Source organism: Caenorhabditis elegans, chromosome V (assembly GCF_000002985.6).
Source record: "Caenorhabditis elegans chromosome V".
In the NCBI taxonomy this organism is placed as follows: Eukaryota; Metazoa; Nematoda; class Chromadorea; order Rhabditida; family Rhabditidae; genus Caenorhabditis; species Caenorhabditis elegans.
Genome location: NC_003283.11, coordinates 359714 through 374403, shown reverse-complemented (window position 1 = coordinate 374403; position 14690 = coordinate 359714). Strand labels below are relative to the sequence as shown.

The window sequence follows — 14690 nt, the reverse complement described above, 5'->3', positions numbered from 1 at the left end:
TTAGTCCAATAATAAAGATGATTTGTTTTTCGTGTTAAAAATAAGCCGAGACTGGCGAGACTATACTGTTTGGAACCAAACTTTGGATCTCACATAAAAACGAAATATTATAGTTAAACAGCAAATTCTGAACTTATGGCATTCAGTGTTATTAACTAATTTTAATTTCATTTTGAATTTACAGCTGAAATGATATTCCTAAAAAGTTAAACTGTAAATAATTAATACATTTTCAGGCTCCAAACCCTATCTATGAATATATTGACGCCCCTGAAAAATTGCAAAATTTCGTTATTTTCCGAAACTACAGTAACCCTACAGTATCACTATATTATCCCAGTATCACCAGCACACCTACAGCTCGATTCCTTAATATCACGCGTTCTACGCTAACCGGTCAAAATGTTTCCTGACTCGATATATCTACAAAAGCTCAAAACTCAATGAAAACAAGCATTTATAGGCAAAATTACCTATTTTTCAGAGCATAAATCGGAGTTTGCGTTAGGAAAATTTTGCCATTTTGCCGTTTCGCCGGCTCAGCATAACCAGATTTGTTCATTTATTAAACTCGTTATTAAAGTTCTGAGTACAACTAAAATATCACAAAGAGCTCAAGAAAGACGGCGACAAAACTGCGGTAAACAGTAAACCATCCGACAAAACGATTGGCGACAAAAAATACGGTGACAGAACGAATGCATTGACATACGGAGGTGACAACACGAATGGTGATAACACAAATGGTGATAATATGATAGGTGATAAAGTGTTTGGGACGCCCAGAAGGGGAGATAGACAAAAGGGATTTAAGATCAGCGGGACCATGACGAGAGGACTCAGAATGAAGGGAGTGAGGACGAAAGGGGAGAGGATCAGTGGATCGGCGACGGCTGGGGAGAGGATTAGTGGGGACAGGGCTAGAGGGGAAAGGATGATGGGACTGAAAATAGTGGGGGAGAGGATGATCGGGGCAAGGACACGTGGTGAGAGAATCAGTGGGGAGAAGATCCACGGGGAGAGGATCAGGGGGCCCAGGGCCGATGGGGATAGGATCAGCGGGGAGAAGACGAGTGGGGAGAGGACGATCGGCTGGGATGCTGTTTTAGGAGCCAACGTTATCCAGGTGAAGAGGAGAGGGCTCAGCACTACATCTTTCTGGAAATTTGAAAATTTTTATAGTGAGTTGTCCGCATCAATTCCCGGCCGACCTGTCTAGCAACTTTGAAGGCTTGCTCCTCGCGCGCCATCTGATGAATATTATTCTCTAAAATATCTGGAATATCATTTCTTCTCAAATTTCTGTAGTTCTCATAGGCATGGGAATCGTTGTACGGGGAGCCTGGACCGTAGAACTCGGAGATTTGCTGGGAGCTCATGATTGCGTAGCCAGTTGAGTTCATCTCGTGCATCTGAAAATTTCATATTCGCGCGCGTGTATGCCGGCCAATCAGAGGGTTGCAGTGAGCGTGGTCAACTACGCTGATTGGTCGGCGTAGTCATTTGCTTCGTGCCGTAAATCTACACAATTTCCTTTTTTTTCTCATAGTGCCTTCCTGACCTGAGCTGCCGACATCGACTTGTGCAACTTCTCCATTGAGTCAATTTTTGAGGTCTTATAATCTCCATACATCTCTGATACATTCTGACGTGTGAAGTACATTGGCTGCCCATTTTCGTTTGAAAAATGCTTACGGAACGCCTCCATCTCTTGTTTTCTCTCGTCGAACTTTAAAAGTTTGATTTCAATTATTTTCAAATTCCAGTCAAACTTCACCTATGTAAACTCACTCTCATTTTCTCCACGGCTTCTGTCACCCCTGAAGCTTCTAGCACAAAGTTCATCCAGTCATCATGCCCATTTTCAGAGAGAAACCTCATCGCTCGGGATAGTGAAAGCATTTGGTCAAGCTCGGAGCCGGATTCATGAAGAGCAAACACGGAAGGGGAGAGTAGGTTTACCTGGACACTTTTTTTGGAATTTTTTTTTTCTGAAAAGCATGGAGTCTACCGTATCATTTGCCTGCTCATCCGGTAGAACACTCATAAACTGAGGGGACATCAGTGCGATTTTCCGGTCGTCGAAGTTTGAAACATTTTGACCGGTTAGCATCATTCCTAGCTTTACACCTAAAATGTGAAACTAAATATCAGATTTTGAGATAGGTTATTACCATCTCTAATCATCATCAACGGCTTCTTCAATACCTGCTCCTCCTCGCTTAATTTTCCAGTGGTGTTTGCAGCTGAAATCTCTTCACCAATTGAATCTAGGCCCTGTAAAATTGCATTTTTGTAGTTTGTAGTGAGAAATTTTATTTCTGAGAAACTAGAATTTTAAAGACCTTATGGTACAGTATCAATCCAAGTCAGTGAAGGACTATAACTTTCTCCCTAACTTTGACAACTTTTTGCAAAACTTTGGTTACTGTTTGTAGAACTTTGGTATCTTTCTACAATACTTTGAAAATTTCCTGCCAAATTTTGGACACTTTCCGCTAAACTTTGGCAACTTTCTACCGACATTTCCCAACTTTCTATGGGAGTGGTTCATCGCAAACATAGATCAAACATAGATCAGTCGGCCAAGTCACAATTTTTTTCAAAAATTTATCGGGTACTTGGTACTGGTTCCACTCAAAATCTTACCGCTCTTCTGAACGCAGTCTCCGGGTTCAAACCAAGCATCTTCATAGTCCTTGAGTATTTTGAAAACACGTTCCGAAAATCCTCCTGATCCTTTTTCTTCTGCTTGATCCTATTCAGCTCATCTTTAATCTCATTGATCACAGTTTGCCACTTTTTCTTCGGCTCCTTCTCCTTATTCTTATTCTCCCTCACAATATCCGTCAGGGTCTTTGCTATCAAGGAGAACGGCGACGTCATCTCCTTCTTCCCCTTCAGCTCATATTGCTGCTTCTGCTGAACCACACGTTCCTTGTCTTCTCGGTATGTTTCGGGAAGATCTCGTTTTGCTCTGGCTCTTCTCAGCTGGGATCTTCGAAACTTTAACTTTTTAAATTTTCGAATCTTCCGTCTCTGATCATCTAGACGCTTGAGAATTGTCACCACACACTGCGCGTGCTCCGTGATCGACTTGGCCACCTGCGTGCAATTGTTGTGCTGGGCGATGTGGCGGGGTTCTAGGCGTTTATCTTTTAACCTGGAAAATATAATTTCAGATTCACGGGTGCACCTATTTTGAAAAGAATGACCTACTTAGTGCTCATCAAGGCCATCATAAAGCCTGACGCCGCTTGATCCACCCATTTTTGAATCAGTTGGTAGGTGGCTTCTTCGGAGATCTTCACGATGGTCTTGTTCCCGTCATGTGTCATCTCATTTATATTCAAAACTGGAGGGTCTTTACTAATACCCTTCTTATAATCATCGTCTACAATAAACTGCAGACTTCCATTGTGTGAGGCTTTCTCTTTTTCTACTGCTGTCAGGTTGAGAAATGGAAGGAGCTTAGAAGGGATCGTTCCTTCTGTGAGTTGGTGCTTTAGACGGAGCACACTTTTTTGGATATCCGAGGAGGAATTTGTGTCTGCAAAATTAAAATTTATTTTTAGAAATAAGCTAGGCAAAACAGTGAACAAAGTTAATTCGCGATGAACTTTAATCCAAAGTTATGAAATTTTTTTTTTGGCAAATCTACAAAACTGCTCATATCGGGGATATAATCCAAATTTTTGTAATAAAATTTATTATGTACATATATGGTGAAAAAATGTTTGATAAATCTGAAAATAGTTATACTTTTATTGAAAAAATTGCCCCTATTCGAAAAAACAAAATTTTCAGCAATTTCCAATTACTTTTATTATATAAGCAACTTTCATACACAGTGCCAGGTCTTATTCAAATTTTGCAGCAAAAAATTTAACACTTTTATATTAAACACAAAATGGAGTTCTCATTATAAAGTTCTATAGATTTGTTTATTTTTTCAAACAAAATCATTTTTCAAAACACTTACCTAAACCATAAGCAACACCGAAAATAAAGTTCATAGATAAAACTAAATAAATCCATCGGATCATAGTCTCCGACAAAAAAATTGTGAATGATAGCTATCCCCCAGTCATTAGCCAGATAGCCGACCCTAATTCGCAGCTTGTAACATACTCGTTACCCCCAACCCTTTTTCTTCCGAAAAAGAGTAGAAATACCAGTTGGATACTAATGTGATCTGGATATTTATCCTTTTTTTTGTGTATGCCGAAAAATGAAAAAAGTGAAAAGGGGAAGTGATAAGGATGAAAAGATAAAACAAATAGATAAATAATAGAACGATGGATGAACTTTTTGGTTTTGTGTTCTGATTTGAGGTGCAAAATTGTTTTTTTTAATAATTTTGTGTGACAACCTTACACACTTTTCATTAAAAAATTTTAATTTACCGCCAAAATTATCCGCAAAAATTCGAATTTACCGCCAAACACGTGGTGTCAAAGTGCCCCATTTGCGTTTGATCTACGTTGATCTACAAAAAAGCGGCAGAGTTCTCAGCTGATTTTGCATGGTTAAGGAAATGCTGACGTCACATTTTTTGTGCAAAAAATTCCCTCATTTTTTGTAGATCAAACCGTAATGGGACAGCCTGACACCACGTGGCCATAATTATCCGCAAAAAGTTGAATTTCCAATCAATCATTTTTCCAAAAAATTTTAATTTCCCGCCAAAATTCTTCTCGAATAATATGAATTTAGCTCAAAAATGTTTCTTTAAAAGATTGAATTTCTCGGCAAAGTTCGTCCGAAAAAATTAAATTTGAAGATTTTTGCAGAAAAAATAGAATCTTCCGCCAAACTTTTCCGTAAAAAATTAGAATACCCAACTACAACTTTTCTCGAAAACTTGAATTTCCCGCAAGACTTTTTTCTCAAAAATCTTCAATCTCCCGCCAAAATAATTTCGGTAAAAATTTAAAACTCTTTCTCAAAAAATTTGAAATTTCCGCCAACCTTTTTTTCAGATTAAAATTGAAAGTCACTCAATGGTCTCGTAACGATGGGGAACCCACAAACGAAACCTACAAACGGGAAACTGTTTGTTATATTGTTGTGTGGTCCTGTGCACACCAAATGTTTTTTATCTATAGTTTGATCTATGCGGTCTGTCTGCCGATATAGTGTTACCTACACCCGTCCCGCCTGTTCTCTTCCCTATGTAGGAGGCGATTGTAAATGTGTCTTTCTAGTTGCAATGCCTATTTCTTCTTGTATTCTCTCCTCTTCATATTATTCTTATTAATAAATTATTTAATTATCACTATATTATGAGGACACAACATACAAGTGTGAACTATTTAAAGGGTGCTTAACCAACTTGGCGACAGCACCGCAGTGAAAACTGCACCATTTGATAAAACAGCAGGGGACAAGGCATAAGGATTCAGCACAAAAGCTGACACAAATGGAGGGGACAAAACCAGCGGTGATAGTACAAAGGGGGAGAGGATCAGTGGAGTCAGAGCATTTGGGATACCTATAAACGGAGAAAGTGCAAATGGGGAAAGTACCAGTGGCGCCATAACAACCGGCGATAGAATAAATGGCGATAGAATGAATGGAGACAAAATAAACGGGAGACCTACTCCGGGAGACAAGATGATAGGGACCATGCAGAGAGGGGTAAGGATCGCTGGAGACATGATTACCGGGGATAGAATTACAGCGCCAAGGATACGGGGACTGACGAGGACTGGCACAAAAATCCATGGGGATAGGATGACATTTCCGTAGATTGACGGTGAGAAGATGATTGGGACAATGAGGATAGGCGATAAGATTAGGGATTGGGAAGCTGTCACGGGATCGTTGACTACTGAACTCAAGACCAGGGGGTTTAGGACGATGTCTTTCTGAAATTAACAAAGTAGGGTATTTTTGAAGAATGTACACTCAAAATAAAAAAAAACTGCGTGTCATGTACTACAGAAAACCTAATATTTAGACCCCGCCCTTTTCTCGTCCGCTCACGGAGAAAAGGCAACAATTTTGCGATCTGGCGGCGATCTGTCTCCGCCCGCTGCGAGTTAAACATAGCGGCGCGCGGTAACCCGTGAGATGTCGGCGGCCTGATATTGGTTGGGGTCAAAATTTTTGCTTTTTCTCCGTAAGTGGGCGAGAAAAAGGCGGGCCGAAAATATTAGGTTTTCTGCAGTACACGCCACGCAGTTTTTTTTATTTATTTTGAGTGTAAACAAAATGTAAACACGAACCCTGCGCTGTTTGACCTCCGAAAAAATCGAAACGGCAAGTTTCCCTTAATTTTCGGAGATCAAGCAATGAGGGGTCCAATAGCCGACTTTCAAATCAGCCTTACCTTTCTCGACAACTCGAACTTCATCTCCTCTCTAGCCAACAATCTAATGTCTTGCTCGATCCTATCTGGCATACTTTCTAACGGAATCCCGCGGAACTTATCCAGTGCCTCTGAATTATTGTAGGGTGATCCTGGCCCGTAGAGCATATCGAGCTGCTTGTCGTCCATGATGGAGTAGCCGGTGGAGTTTAATGCGTCGAGCTGGAAAGTTGTTTGATTTCTCTGATTGATCTGTCAAAATTTCATGCTTCTTTACCTGATCTTTGGACATTGTCTTGTAAATTCCGTTGATCAAGTCAATCTTGGTTGCCTCATACTCTCCGTAAATCTCGGTCACATTTTCCTTCGTGAAGTACATCGGTCTTCCATCCTTATCCACAAAATCCTTCCGTCTCTCCTCGTCTTGCTCTTTTTCCTCGGCGATTCTCATTTTTTCAACTGTCTCTGTTACACCGGAAGCTTCTAATACAAAGTTCATCCATTCCTCCTGACCAGTGTCTTCCATCAGCCTCAAGGCCTTGGTGAGAGAAAGTGAACGCTCCAAATCAGTACCTTCTCCGTGAAGTGAAAGGATGGAGGGGGAGAAGAGGGATACCTAGAATTGAACTTCATATACTTAGAACTGGAGAAGGTGGAGTTACCGTATCATTCGCCACTTCATCCGGTAGAATGCTCATAAACTGTGGTGATAGCAGTGCAACTTTCTTGTCTCCAATTTCAGACCCATTTTTTCCAGCCATAGCCATTCCGATCTTAATAGCTTCCCTAATCAATTTGATCGGTTCATGCATTATTTTATCGTCCGGACTCATTCTTTCCTCCATTTCCTTCCGATCTTTCAGATCCATTTCTTTTTCAGAGAGGATTGGATCGTCTTCAAATAAATCCTCCATTCCCTGAAAAGTTTTTTTACAGTTTAGACGTACTTTAATTGAGAATTGTCTAACCATGATGATAATAAGTTTTGCTATGATATTTGATCATTTTGGCACCATAAACTGGCGCCACTCCACATTTAACTTACCATCGTATTCAATGCCTTTCTTGGATTCAACCCTGCCTCCTTCATAGTTGATACGAATTTCGAAAACTTTCGCTTCATCCTCTCCTTGTTATTCTTCTTCCCCTTAATCCGAAAACTCTCGTCCTTAATCTCCTGGATCACTTGTTGCCATCTGAAACCATTCCCATTAGCTAATTTCCAATTTCCAGGGCTCACCGTTTCGGAGGCTCCTGCTTATTCTTCCCAGCTCTGACCAACTCCGTCAGCTTCCGCGCGATTAAGGCTAATGGGGATAGGCTCTTGTTTTCGCGAATCGTGTACGATTTCCTGGTTTGCACATTGGAACGTATAGCCGCTTGTCGTTTATTCTCCATCTCGTCGAATATCGAGAATCCGGCTGCTCTTTTAACCCTGTACTCCTCCGCTCCAGACTTTACATATTTGTCATAATGGTCCAATCTGGTCTTGTAAATATCATTATCCGCTCGGGTTCGCTTCCGGTGAGAGTTTACTGGAAACTAACAAGATTACACTCACAGTTTAAAGTCTAGGACACATACATTTAGTTGCAAGAGTACTGTACATCTTGAGTTTCTCATTCCTCTTATTTCTCTGGTCAAGTACAACAACAACACACTTTGCATGAGCCGTCACATTTTTCGACTCGTTTATGCAAATGTAGTGATCCTTTTTTTCGGACTTTGTCATTTTTCGCTTGTTTATTCTGGAATGTCATATGCATTGTTTCACAGAAAAATGCTATTATACAAGGGCAGTAGCCTGGAGTTACCGTATTTCCTCTATTAGTCTTGCATGCAAGACTGATTTTCGATTGACCCGTAGTGGTGCAAGACTAATAGAGACTGCAAGACGATTAGATGATAATTTTTGAAGATCCAGTAGTGTTGTAAAATTGACCATTTCTCGTCAAAAACTTGACTTGAAACAGTTTAAATCATACATCACACATACTTTTCTGTGTATTGTTTTATCAATTATTTGAACACTTCTAAATTTAATTGCAAGACTATTATAGGCTCCAATATTAATATAGGCTGCAAGACTAATTTTCAATTAGTCCGTTGACTTGGGAAAACTGTATAGGAACTGAGCTCCTGAACTATTCTCAAACTCCAAATCCCCTATACCTCTGATTCCCTATGAATTAAATAGATTGATGACATTTTTCGCTTGTACTTTTTAAATGTTTATTATATTTTTTCTCTTGTTTATTTATACGCCTAAGTCTAAATCTAAGTCTAAGTCTAAGCCTAGGCCTAAGCCTAACCCTAGGTCTAAGCCTTAGCCTAAGCCTTAGCCTAAGCCTTAGCCTAAGCCTAAGTCCATGCCTACGCCTAAGCCAAAGCCAACGACTTTATCGTCTCCAAGCTGGCAACCTGAAATTAGGGCACAGTTCGGTGGAGATGTCAACATCTACAAACTACAATCTACAAACTACAAACTACAGACTACAAACTAGAAGTTACAAACTACAAACTACAAACTCACACATTAGTAACCACTGCTCCCATGAGTCCGGCTAGACTTTGGTCCACCCAATGTTTATACAAATCATCTCGAGCTTCATCTGATATCGTGATAATTGTTTTGTTACCATCATGGGTTAATGTATTCACTTTTCGATGCTCCACGTCATCATCCGGTACATCTGCCACGTCTTCGTCTCGAATTATAAAGTCCAGCGTCTGAAACTCTTAGACTGTATACCCAGTCATTGGTAAAATTTCAAAAACTCACATCCTGATGCTCCTTTTTCATCTCATCGATTTTCGTCAAATTCACAAACGGAGCCAGCTCTTTTGGTATCTTCCCGCTTCTCACTTGCTCAATGAGCCCCTCTCGGATTGCGTTTGGCTTTTTTGGCTTGGAAGTTGTAAACTCGAATTTTGGAATATTCTCGAGCCATGGAAAGTTTGGGAGTAATGTTGATTGCTGTGGTGGTGGAGTAGAAACGGTAGGCACTTCTCTGCGGGAAATTATGGATCCAGATACTAAAATTATTTTAACATTCTGGTATAGGGTTGGAATTACGACTTACCACTTCTAACACCTACTAAAAAATAAACAAAAAGAAAACGAGTAAATGTGAATCCCATTGTTTGGATATACTCTCAGAAAATCCTAATTTCCTTTTATACGGAACGGATTTTTCGGGGAAGTGGGAACCGGAAAGTCTGAGAGACCAGTTCACTTTACCTGTTAAAACAACACACGATTTTTCATTAAATGGAGAAAGTTTGACATTTTCTTTGCATTAGTCTGGAGAAATGACAAACCACCTAGTTAGTTAAATCAGGCGTGTAGGTTTATCTGATAAGTAAAACCAACCATAAAAGTCAAAACAGGGGTGGGCGGCAAACGATTTTTTCCGGCAAATCGGCAAATTGCCGGAATTGAAATTTCCGGCAAATCGGCAAACCGGCATACCGGCAAATTGCCGATTTGCCGAATTTGCCGACAAATCAGTAATTTGCAGAAAAGTTTCGGCAAATTGTGGTTTTGCACTTATTTTTTGAAATTTCAATTTCAAATGGCAAAATTAAATACATCATATGAATTTTTCTAAATCTATTTTGATAAGTAATATGTCGAAAAAACGGGAAAAATTTAAAAATGGACAGTTTTCAGTTGTTCCGTCTTATAAAAAATCCCCCTAAACATCTCCGGCAAATCTGATATCCGGTAAATCGGCAAGTCGACAATTTGCCGTAAATTAAAATTTCCGGCAAATCGGCAAACCGGCAAATTGCCGGAATTGGAAAGTTCCGGCAAATTGGCAAATTGCCGGTTTGCCGATTTGCCGAATTTGTCGACAAATCAATTTTCCGAACGGCAATTGCCGCCCAGCCCTGAGTCAAAATATGGAGACCAAACCCACGAATTTGAAATTGCAGAATTTTAGCGGAGGGACTCCGGCCACGGACTACATACCCAATTCCAGCATGTCTGCCTATAGGCCTAGGCATGCCTAGGTGCTTGCCTACCGCCTACTTTTAGCCCGAACTCCATTACTTTGTGAAAGCTATAGAATATCAACATCATGATTCATGACCGTCATGTAATTCGTCAGACGGAGCACAGGATAGTCCTAGGTCGACGGTAGGCAGGCAGGCAGGCAGGCAGGCAGAAATTTTTACGCCTACGAATTTCAGGAGATTCATACTCATATCATAAAGGGTCAGGCCTCACCCTAAGCGTAAGCCTACGCCTAAGCATAAGCTTGAACCTAATTGTAAGCCAGAGAAGGCTTAGACTAACTTGTACCTAGATTTTTCCTAGTTTTCCTAGTCCTTCCCGGGAAAGTGAAAGTCTCTAAGTAATCCAATTATACCGAAAAAAAGCGTTCAAAAAACAACGAAAAAATAAATTTAATCATAAAAGTGTTAACAATTGGGGGTAACAATTTGGCGTAAAACAACAAATAACAAAAAATAACAAAAAAAAATCGATATTAATTCTGGAATCCATATCCTTCAAACGGACGGGCCTTCTTCTGCTTCGCCGACTCTTTCTTCGCTTTTCTCTGCAAATACTTGTCCAGCTTGTTGTCCTTCTTCAGCTCCTCGTACTTCTTCTCGGCATCGATTCGGCGAACTTGTGCCTTCGTCCTGAAGATCGGCGCCTCTCCGCGCAGCATTCGTTCGATATTGTCATCGTGCAGTTCTTTTCGTGTTTCCGCGTGTCGTCGCTTCTCGGCTCGCGTCTTCTCCCGAGTCTCCATTTTGTGAAGTGTCTGAAAATTGAATATTTTCGATTTGAAGCAATTTGAGGTACTGAAAATGTGCACTGCGCAAAATATCTCGTAGCGAAAACTACAGTAGTCATTTAAAGGATTACTGTAGTTTTCGCTACGAGATATTTTGCGCGTCAAATATGTTTTGCATTACACAAAAATTGGCAAATTGAAGATAATTCAGTTGAAATTAGCTCATTTTTCAAAATTTTGGAACGGCACAAAAATTGTGAGAAATTTTCGAGAAATTTCATCACAAAATTCGATCATTTGAGCACATTTTGAGGTTGTAATAGCTTCAAATTCCTTCTGAAAACTGACATTTTTCAGTCTCTCCGCTTTTTTCTCGTCGCCTTCCGCCCGTGCTGTATTGTACTCGTTACGCAGGTCCTGCATCTCGCCGGTACGGATTTCGTCGAGGAACTGATAGTTGTTCTCGAAGCAGACTTCCTTGAAGTCGCCGGCTCTTGCGTCGAATCGGGGATCCCATTTTCTGGAAAAAATTATATTTTTATAAATATGAATAGAAATACTTATTTTATTCACGTGGCTGTGAAAATTTGAAAACTTTGTTTTTCGTTTTTTTTTTCGGAAAATCATTTTTTTTGAAAACCAAAACTTTTTTGCCGGGAAATGTAAATATATATTTTTTTTGGAAAAAAATTATTTTTTTTTCGCTTTTTTTGCAATTTTTTTTGGAATTTTTTTTTCGATTTTTCAGAAAATAATTTTTTTTCGCTTTTTTGGTTATTTTTTCGGAGAATAAAATTTTTTGCATTTTTTCGTATTCTAGGAAAATAAAAATAATTTTTTAGGGGTTTTAAACTTTTTTTTTGATTTTTCGGAAAATTATTTTTTTAATGTTTTTTTGAATTTTTCATTCGTTTTTTTCGGAAAAATAATTGTTTCTCTTTTTTTTGTTGGTTTTTCGGAAAATAAAATTTTTTCCGCTCTTTTTTGATATTTTTTCGGATAATAATTTTTTTTAGTTTTTTCTTATTTCCAGAAAATGAAAAAATCTTTTTTTTTGGTCTTTTGACATTTTTTCGATTTTTCGGAAAATGAATTTTTTTTTCTTCAGAATTTTCCAATTTTTTTCGTTTTTTCTTGGAAAAAAATTTCGAAAATTAAAAAAAAAGCTTTTTGTCGTTTTAAAAAAATTGTTTTTTTTGGTTCTTGGAAACAGAAACTGTTCTTTTTTAGGATAATTTTTTTTTGTTGGTATTTGACTTTTTTTTCGATCTTTCGGAAATTGATTTTTTTACCGTTTTTTTGCAATTTTTTCGAAAAAAAATTGTTTTTTGGTTTTTTTAAAAACTTTTTTTTCCGATTTCTCGGAAAATGAATTTTTTTCGCTTTTTTTAAATTTTTTCGGAAAATCTTTTTTTTTTCGTTTTCTCGGAAAATACAAAAAAACGTTTTTATTTCGAAAAAAATCTATTTTTGCCTTTTTTGTGCAAAATTTTAAAAAAATGTCGATTCCACTGCGAAAAATCGCTCAAAAACTCCAGAATTTTCGAATTTTTCCAGTTTTTTACTTGGTAAAAAATTTCGGAAATTATCTTTTAATACGCTTTTTTTAATCTCGAAAATTTCCGAATTTTCCAAAATTTATTTTTACGTACTTCTTCTTCTTCTCCTGCTCGTGTCCTCCATAAATATTCCTAAACGCCGAAACGGGCCGTTTCGACGACATTTCCCTCGGCCGATGTTGGCCCTTGTCGGCCTTCTCGGCGGCCTTCTTCTTCTCGTCGGCCCGTTTTTTGTCGGCTTCCGACGTTCCGAAATAGGTCTTGTTGAAGAGCTTAATGCCGAGCTTCTCCTTCATCTCTTTCACCTTGCCCAACGGCATTTTCGAGATTTCTTCACGGAACTTCAGCCGCTCATCCTCGTCGTCTTCCTCTTCCTCCGATCCTTCCGATCCTTCCGATCTTTCCAGCTCGTCCTCCGATCCTTCTTCTTCAACGTTTTGATTTTTCGGTTTTTTAGGAGCCGGTGGTGCTGGAGCAGCTTCAGCATCTTCCTCAACATCCTCAAACTCTCCCAGAGCATTGAATTTTCTCGATTTTTTTTCTGCCGGATTTTTTTCTTTTCCCGTCGCTTTCCTTCCAGTATTGACTAGTGGAATCTGAAAAAAAAAAAACGAAATAACCTCAATTTTTCAAATTTTTGGCCTAAAAACCTCCGATTCCACCTCGTCTTCTGGCTCCGGGAGCATATCTGAAACATCCATGACGTCATTGTCCTCGTCAGAATTCGCTAGCTGATCGTACTCGGTTGATGTGCCTTTGACAGGGTCTCCCTTCACTTTTTTGGATTTCTGGAACAAAATTTTTTCCAACAAAATCCTTTAAAAAGTGTAAGGTTTCAAAAATTGAAAAATCGCTCTGCAAACGTGCTCCACCGGCCAAGGGAAAATGCTCCGCCCCTAAAAGCTGGGTCTCGTTGGGAATTTTAAAAAACCGAAAACTCAATGGTTTTTTGTAATTTTTTGCCGATTTTGCTCTTTTCGTTGTTTTTTTTTTAAATCATTTTCAGGTCGAAATCAATGTTTTTCAATTATTTTGTATAAAATCGAAAAATTCCCGTAAAATAGAACTAAAAAATTTTTTAAACGAAAATTTTAGTTGTTATAATATTTTCTGATTTTTTCTGGAAAAAATATAAAAAAAGAAGTTTTCAATTTTTTTTTTTTGAAAAAAAAAATTTAAATCGAAAAGTCTTGTGTTTTTTTTCCCATTAAATTTTCGATATTATCTCAAAAAAATTTAATTGAAAATTTTTTTTTTGAAATTTTTTTCGGAAATTTTCGACGAAACTCTTGATTTCGATTGAAAATGCTCAAATTCGAAAAAATTCGAATTTGCAATTTTGCCGCCAAATACCTAACGAGACCCATGATTTGGGGGTGGAGCGTTGAAATTGTTGTTGAAATTAAAATTTCGCCAAAAATCTCAAATTTTTACCAATTTCTTCTTCATCTCCAACTTTTTCCCAGTTTTTCCGGCAAATTTTCCAGATTTTTCCGGATCCTGCTCATTTCGCGGCGGTTTATAGAATTTTCCGCCCTCTCGATACTGGATTCGAGGCGTTCCGCCAAAATGGATTTTTCGCTGATTTTCGTAGAATTTTCCCGATTTTTCTTGCTCCTTGTGAATTGTTGCCTGCAAAAATTTTGGAGTTTTTTTGTGGTTTTTTTCGAATTTTTTTGAGAAAAAACAAAATACGGTGGGTCTCGTCACAAAAATTTCCGCAAAAAATCGAAAAAGTGTGCGCCTTTAAAGAGTACTGTAGTTTCAAAATTGTGTTCTTTTGCGGTTTTTTTTAATCGATTTTTCATAGTTTTTCTCAAAAATTGATGTTTTTTTGTTGAAAAAATATGATCTTCAATAAAAATTTGTCATTTCGATACCCAAAAATCGCAAAATTTTTTTGCGTTTGCGTAATATTTGCACGTGGCACTGACCATTTTCTGAAATTTATTTCCAGAAATCGGCGCCGATTTCGACGGAAACGTCTGATATTTGCCCTCCTCGGTGAACGGCATCTGGAAAATATTTCGATTTTTATTTTGATTTTTCAAAAAAATCGATAATTAC

General features: G+C 38.4%; 3 protein-coding genes and 1 non-coding gene across 6 annotated transcripts; 1 reads left to right on the top strand and 3 right to left on the bottom strand.

The window, feature by feature from the left end:
* Positions 1 to 603: 603 nt before the first annotated feature.
* Positions 604 to 4071, bottom strand: mltn-7 (MLt-TeN (mlt-10) related; the record flags this gene model as incomplete). 2 transcript variants are annotated; one of them, NM_001313308.2, is made up of 9 exons in its annotated part: positions 604 to 1158; positions 1212 to 1412; positions 1562 to 1729; positions 1792 to 1962; positions 2012 to 2130; positions 2175 to 2277; positions 2650 to 3163; positions 3220 to 3550; positions 3983 to 4071. In NM_001313308.2, the coding sequence occupies 9 exons, from the start codon at positions 4044 to 4046 to the stop codon at positions 604 to 606; spliced, it is 2226 nt and encodes a 741-aa protein (NP_001300237.1). The 2 variants fall into 2 exon arrangements, with proteins under 2 accessions (NP_001300237.1, NP_001300238.1); NM_001313309.1 differs by lacking the exon at positions 3983 to 4071 and having other exon boundaries at positions 3220 to 3338.
* Y39D8B.4 lies at positions 1141 to 1683 on the top strand. Its single transcript, NR_068572.1, has one exon. It is a non-coding gene; the product is annotated as an Unclassified non-coding RNA Y39D8B.4 (non-coding RNA).
* Positions 4072 to 5315: 1244 nt separating the features above from the next.
* Positions 5316 to 9454, bottom strand: mltn-6 (MLt-TeN (mlt-10) related; the record flags this gene model as incomplete). The annotated part of the gene is made up of 10 exons (NM_001269056.1): positions 5316 to 5870; positions 6335 to 6535; positions 6591 to 6929; positions 6976 to 7230; positions 7359 to 7509; positions 7554 to 7848; positions 7898 to 8061; positions 8847 to 9043; positions 9096 to 9349; positions 9397 to 9454. The coding sequence occupies 10 exons, from the start codon at positions 9452 to 9454 to the stop codon at positions 5316 to 5318; spliced, it is 2469 nt and encodes an 822-aa protein (NP_001255985.1).
* A 1264-nt stretch (positions 9455 to 10718) lies between these two features.
* On the bottom strand, positions 10719 to 14638 carry T22H9.1 (rRNA biogenesis protein RRP36; the record flags this gene model as incomplete). 2 transcript variants are annotated; one of them, NM_001307794.3, is made up of 6 exons in its annotated part: positions 10719 to 11091; positions 11413 to 11584; positions 12717 to 13219; positions 13274 to 13411; positions 14058 to 14255; positions 14558 to 14638. In NM_001307794.3, 6 exons carry the CDS (start codon positions 14636 to 14638, stop codon positions 10810 to 10812), a joined length of 1374 nt encoding a protein of 457 aa, NP_001294723.1. The 2 variants fall into 2 exon arrangements, with proteins under 2 accessions (NP_001294723.1, NP_001300206.1); NM_001313277.3 differs by lacking the exon at positions 14558 to 14638 and having other exon boundaries at positions 10810 to 11091; positions 14058 to 14072.
* Positions 14639 to 14690: the final 52 nt, after the last annotated feature.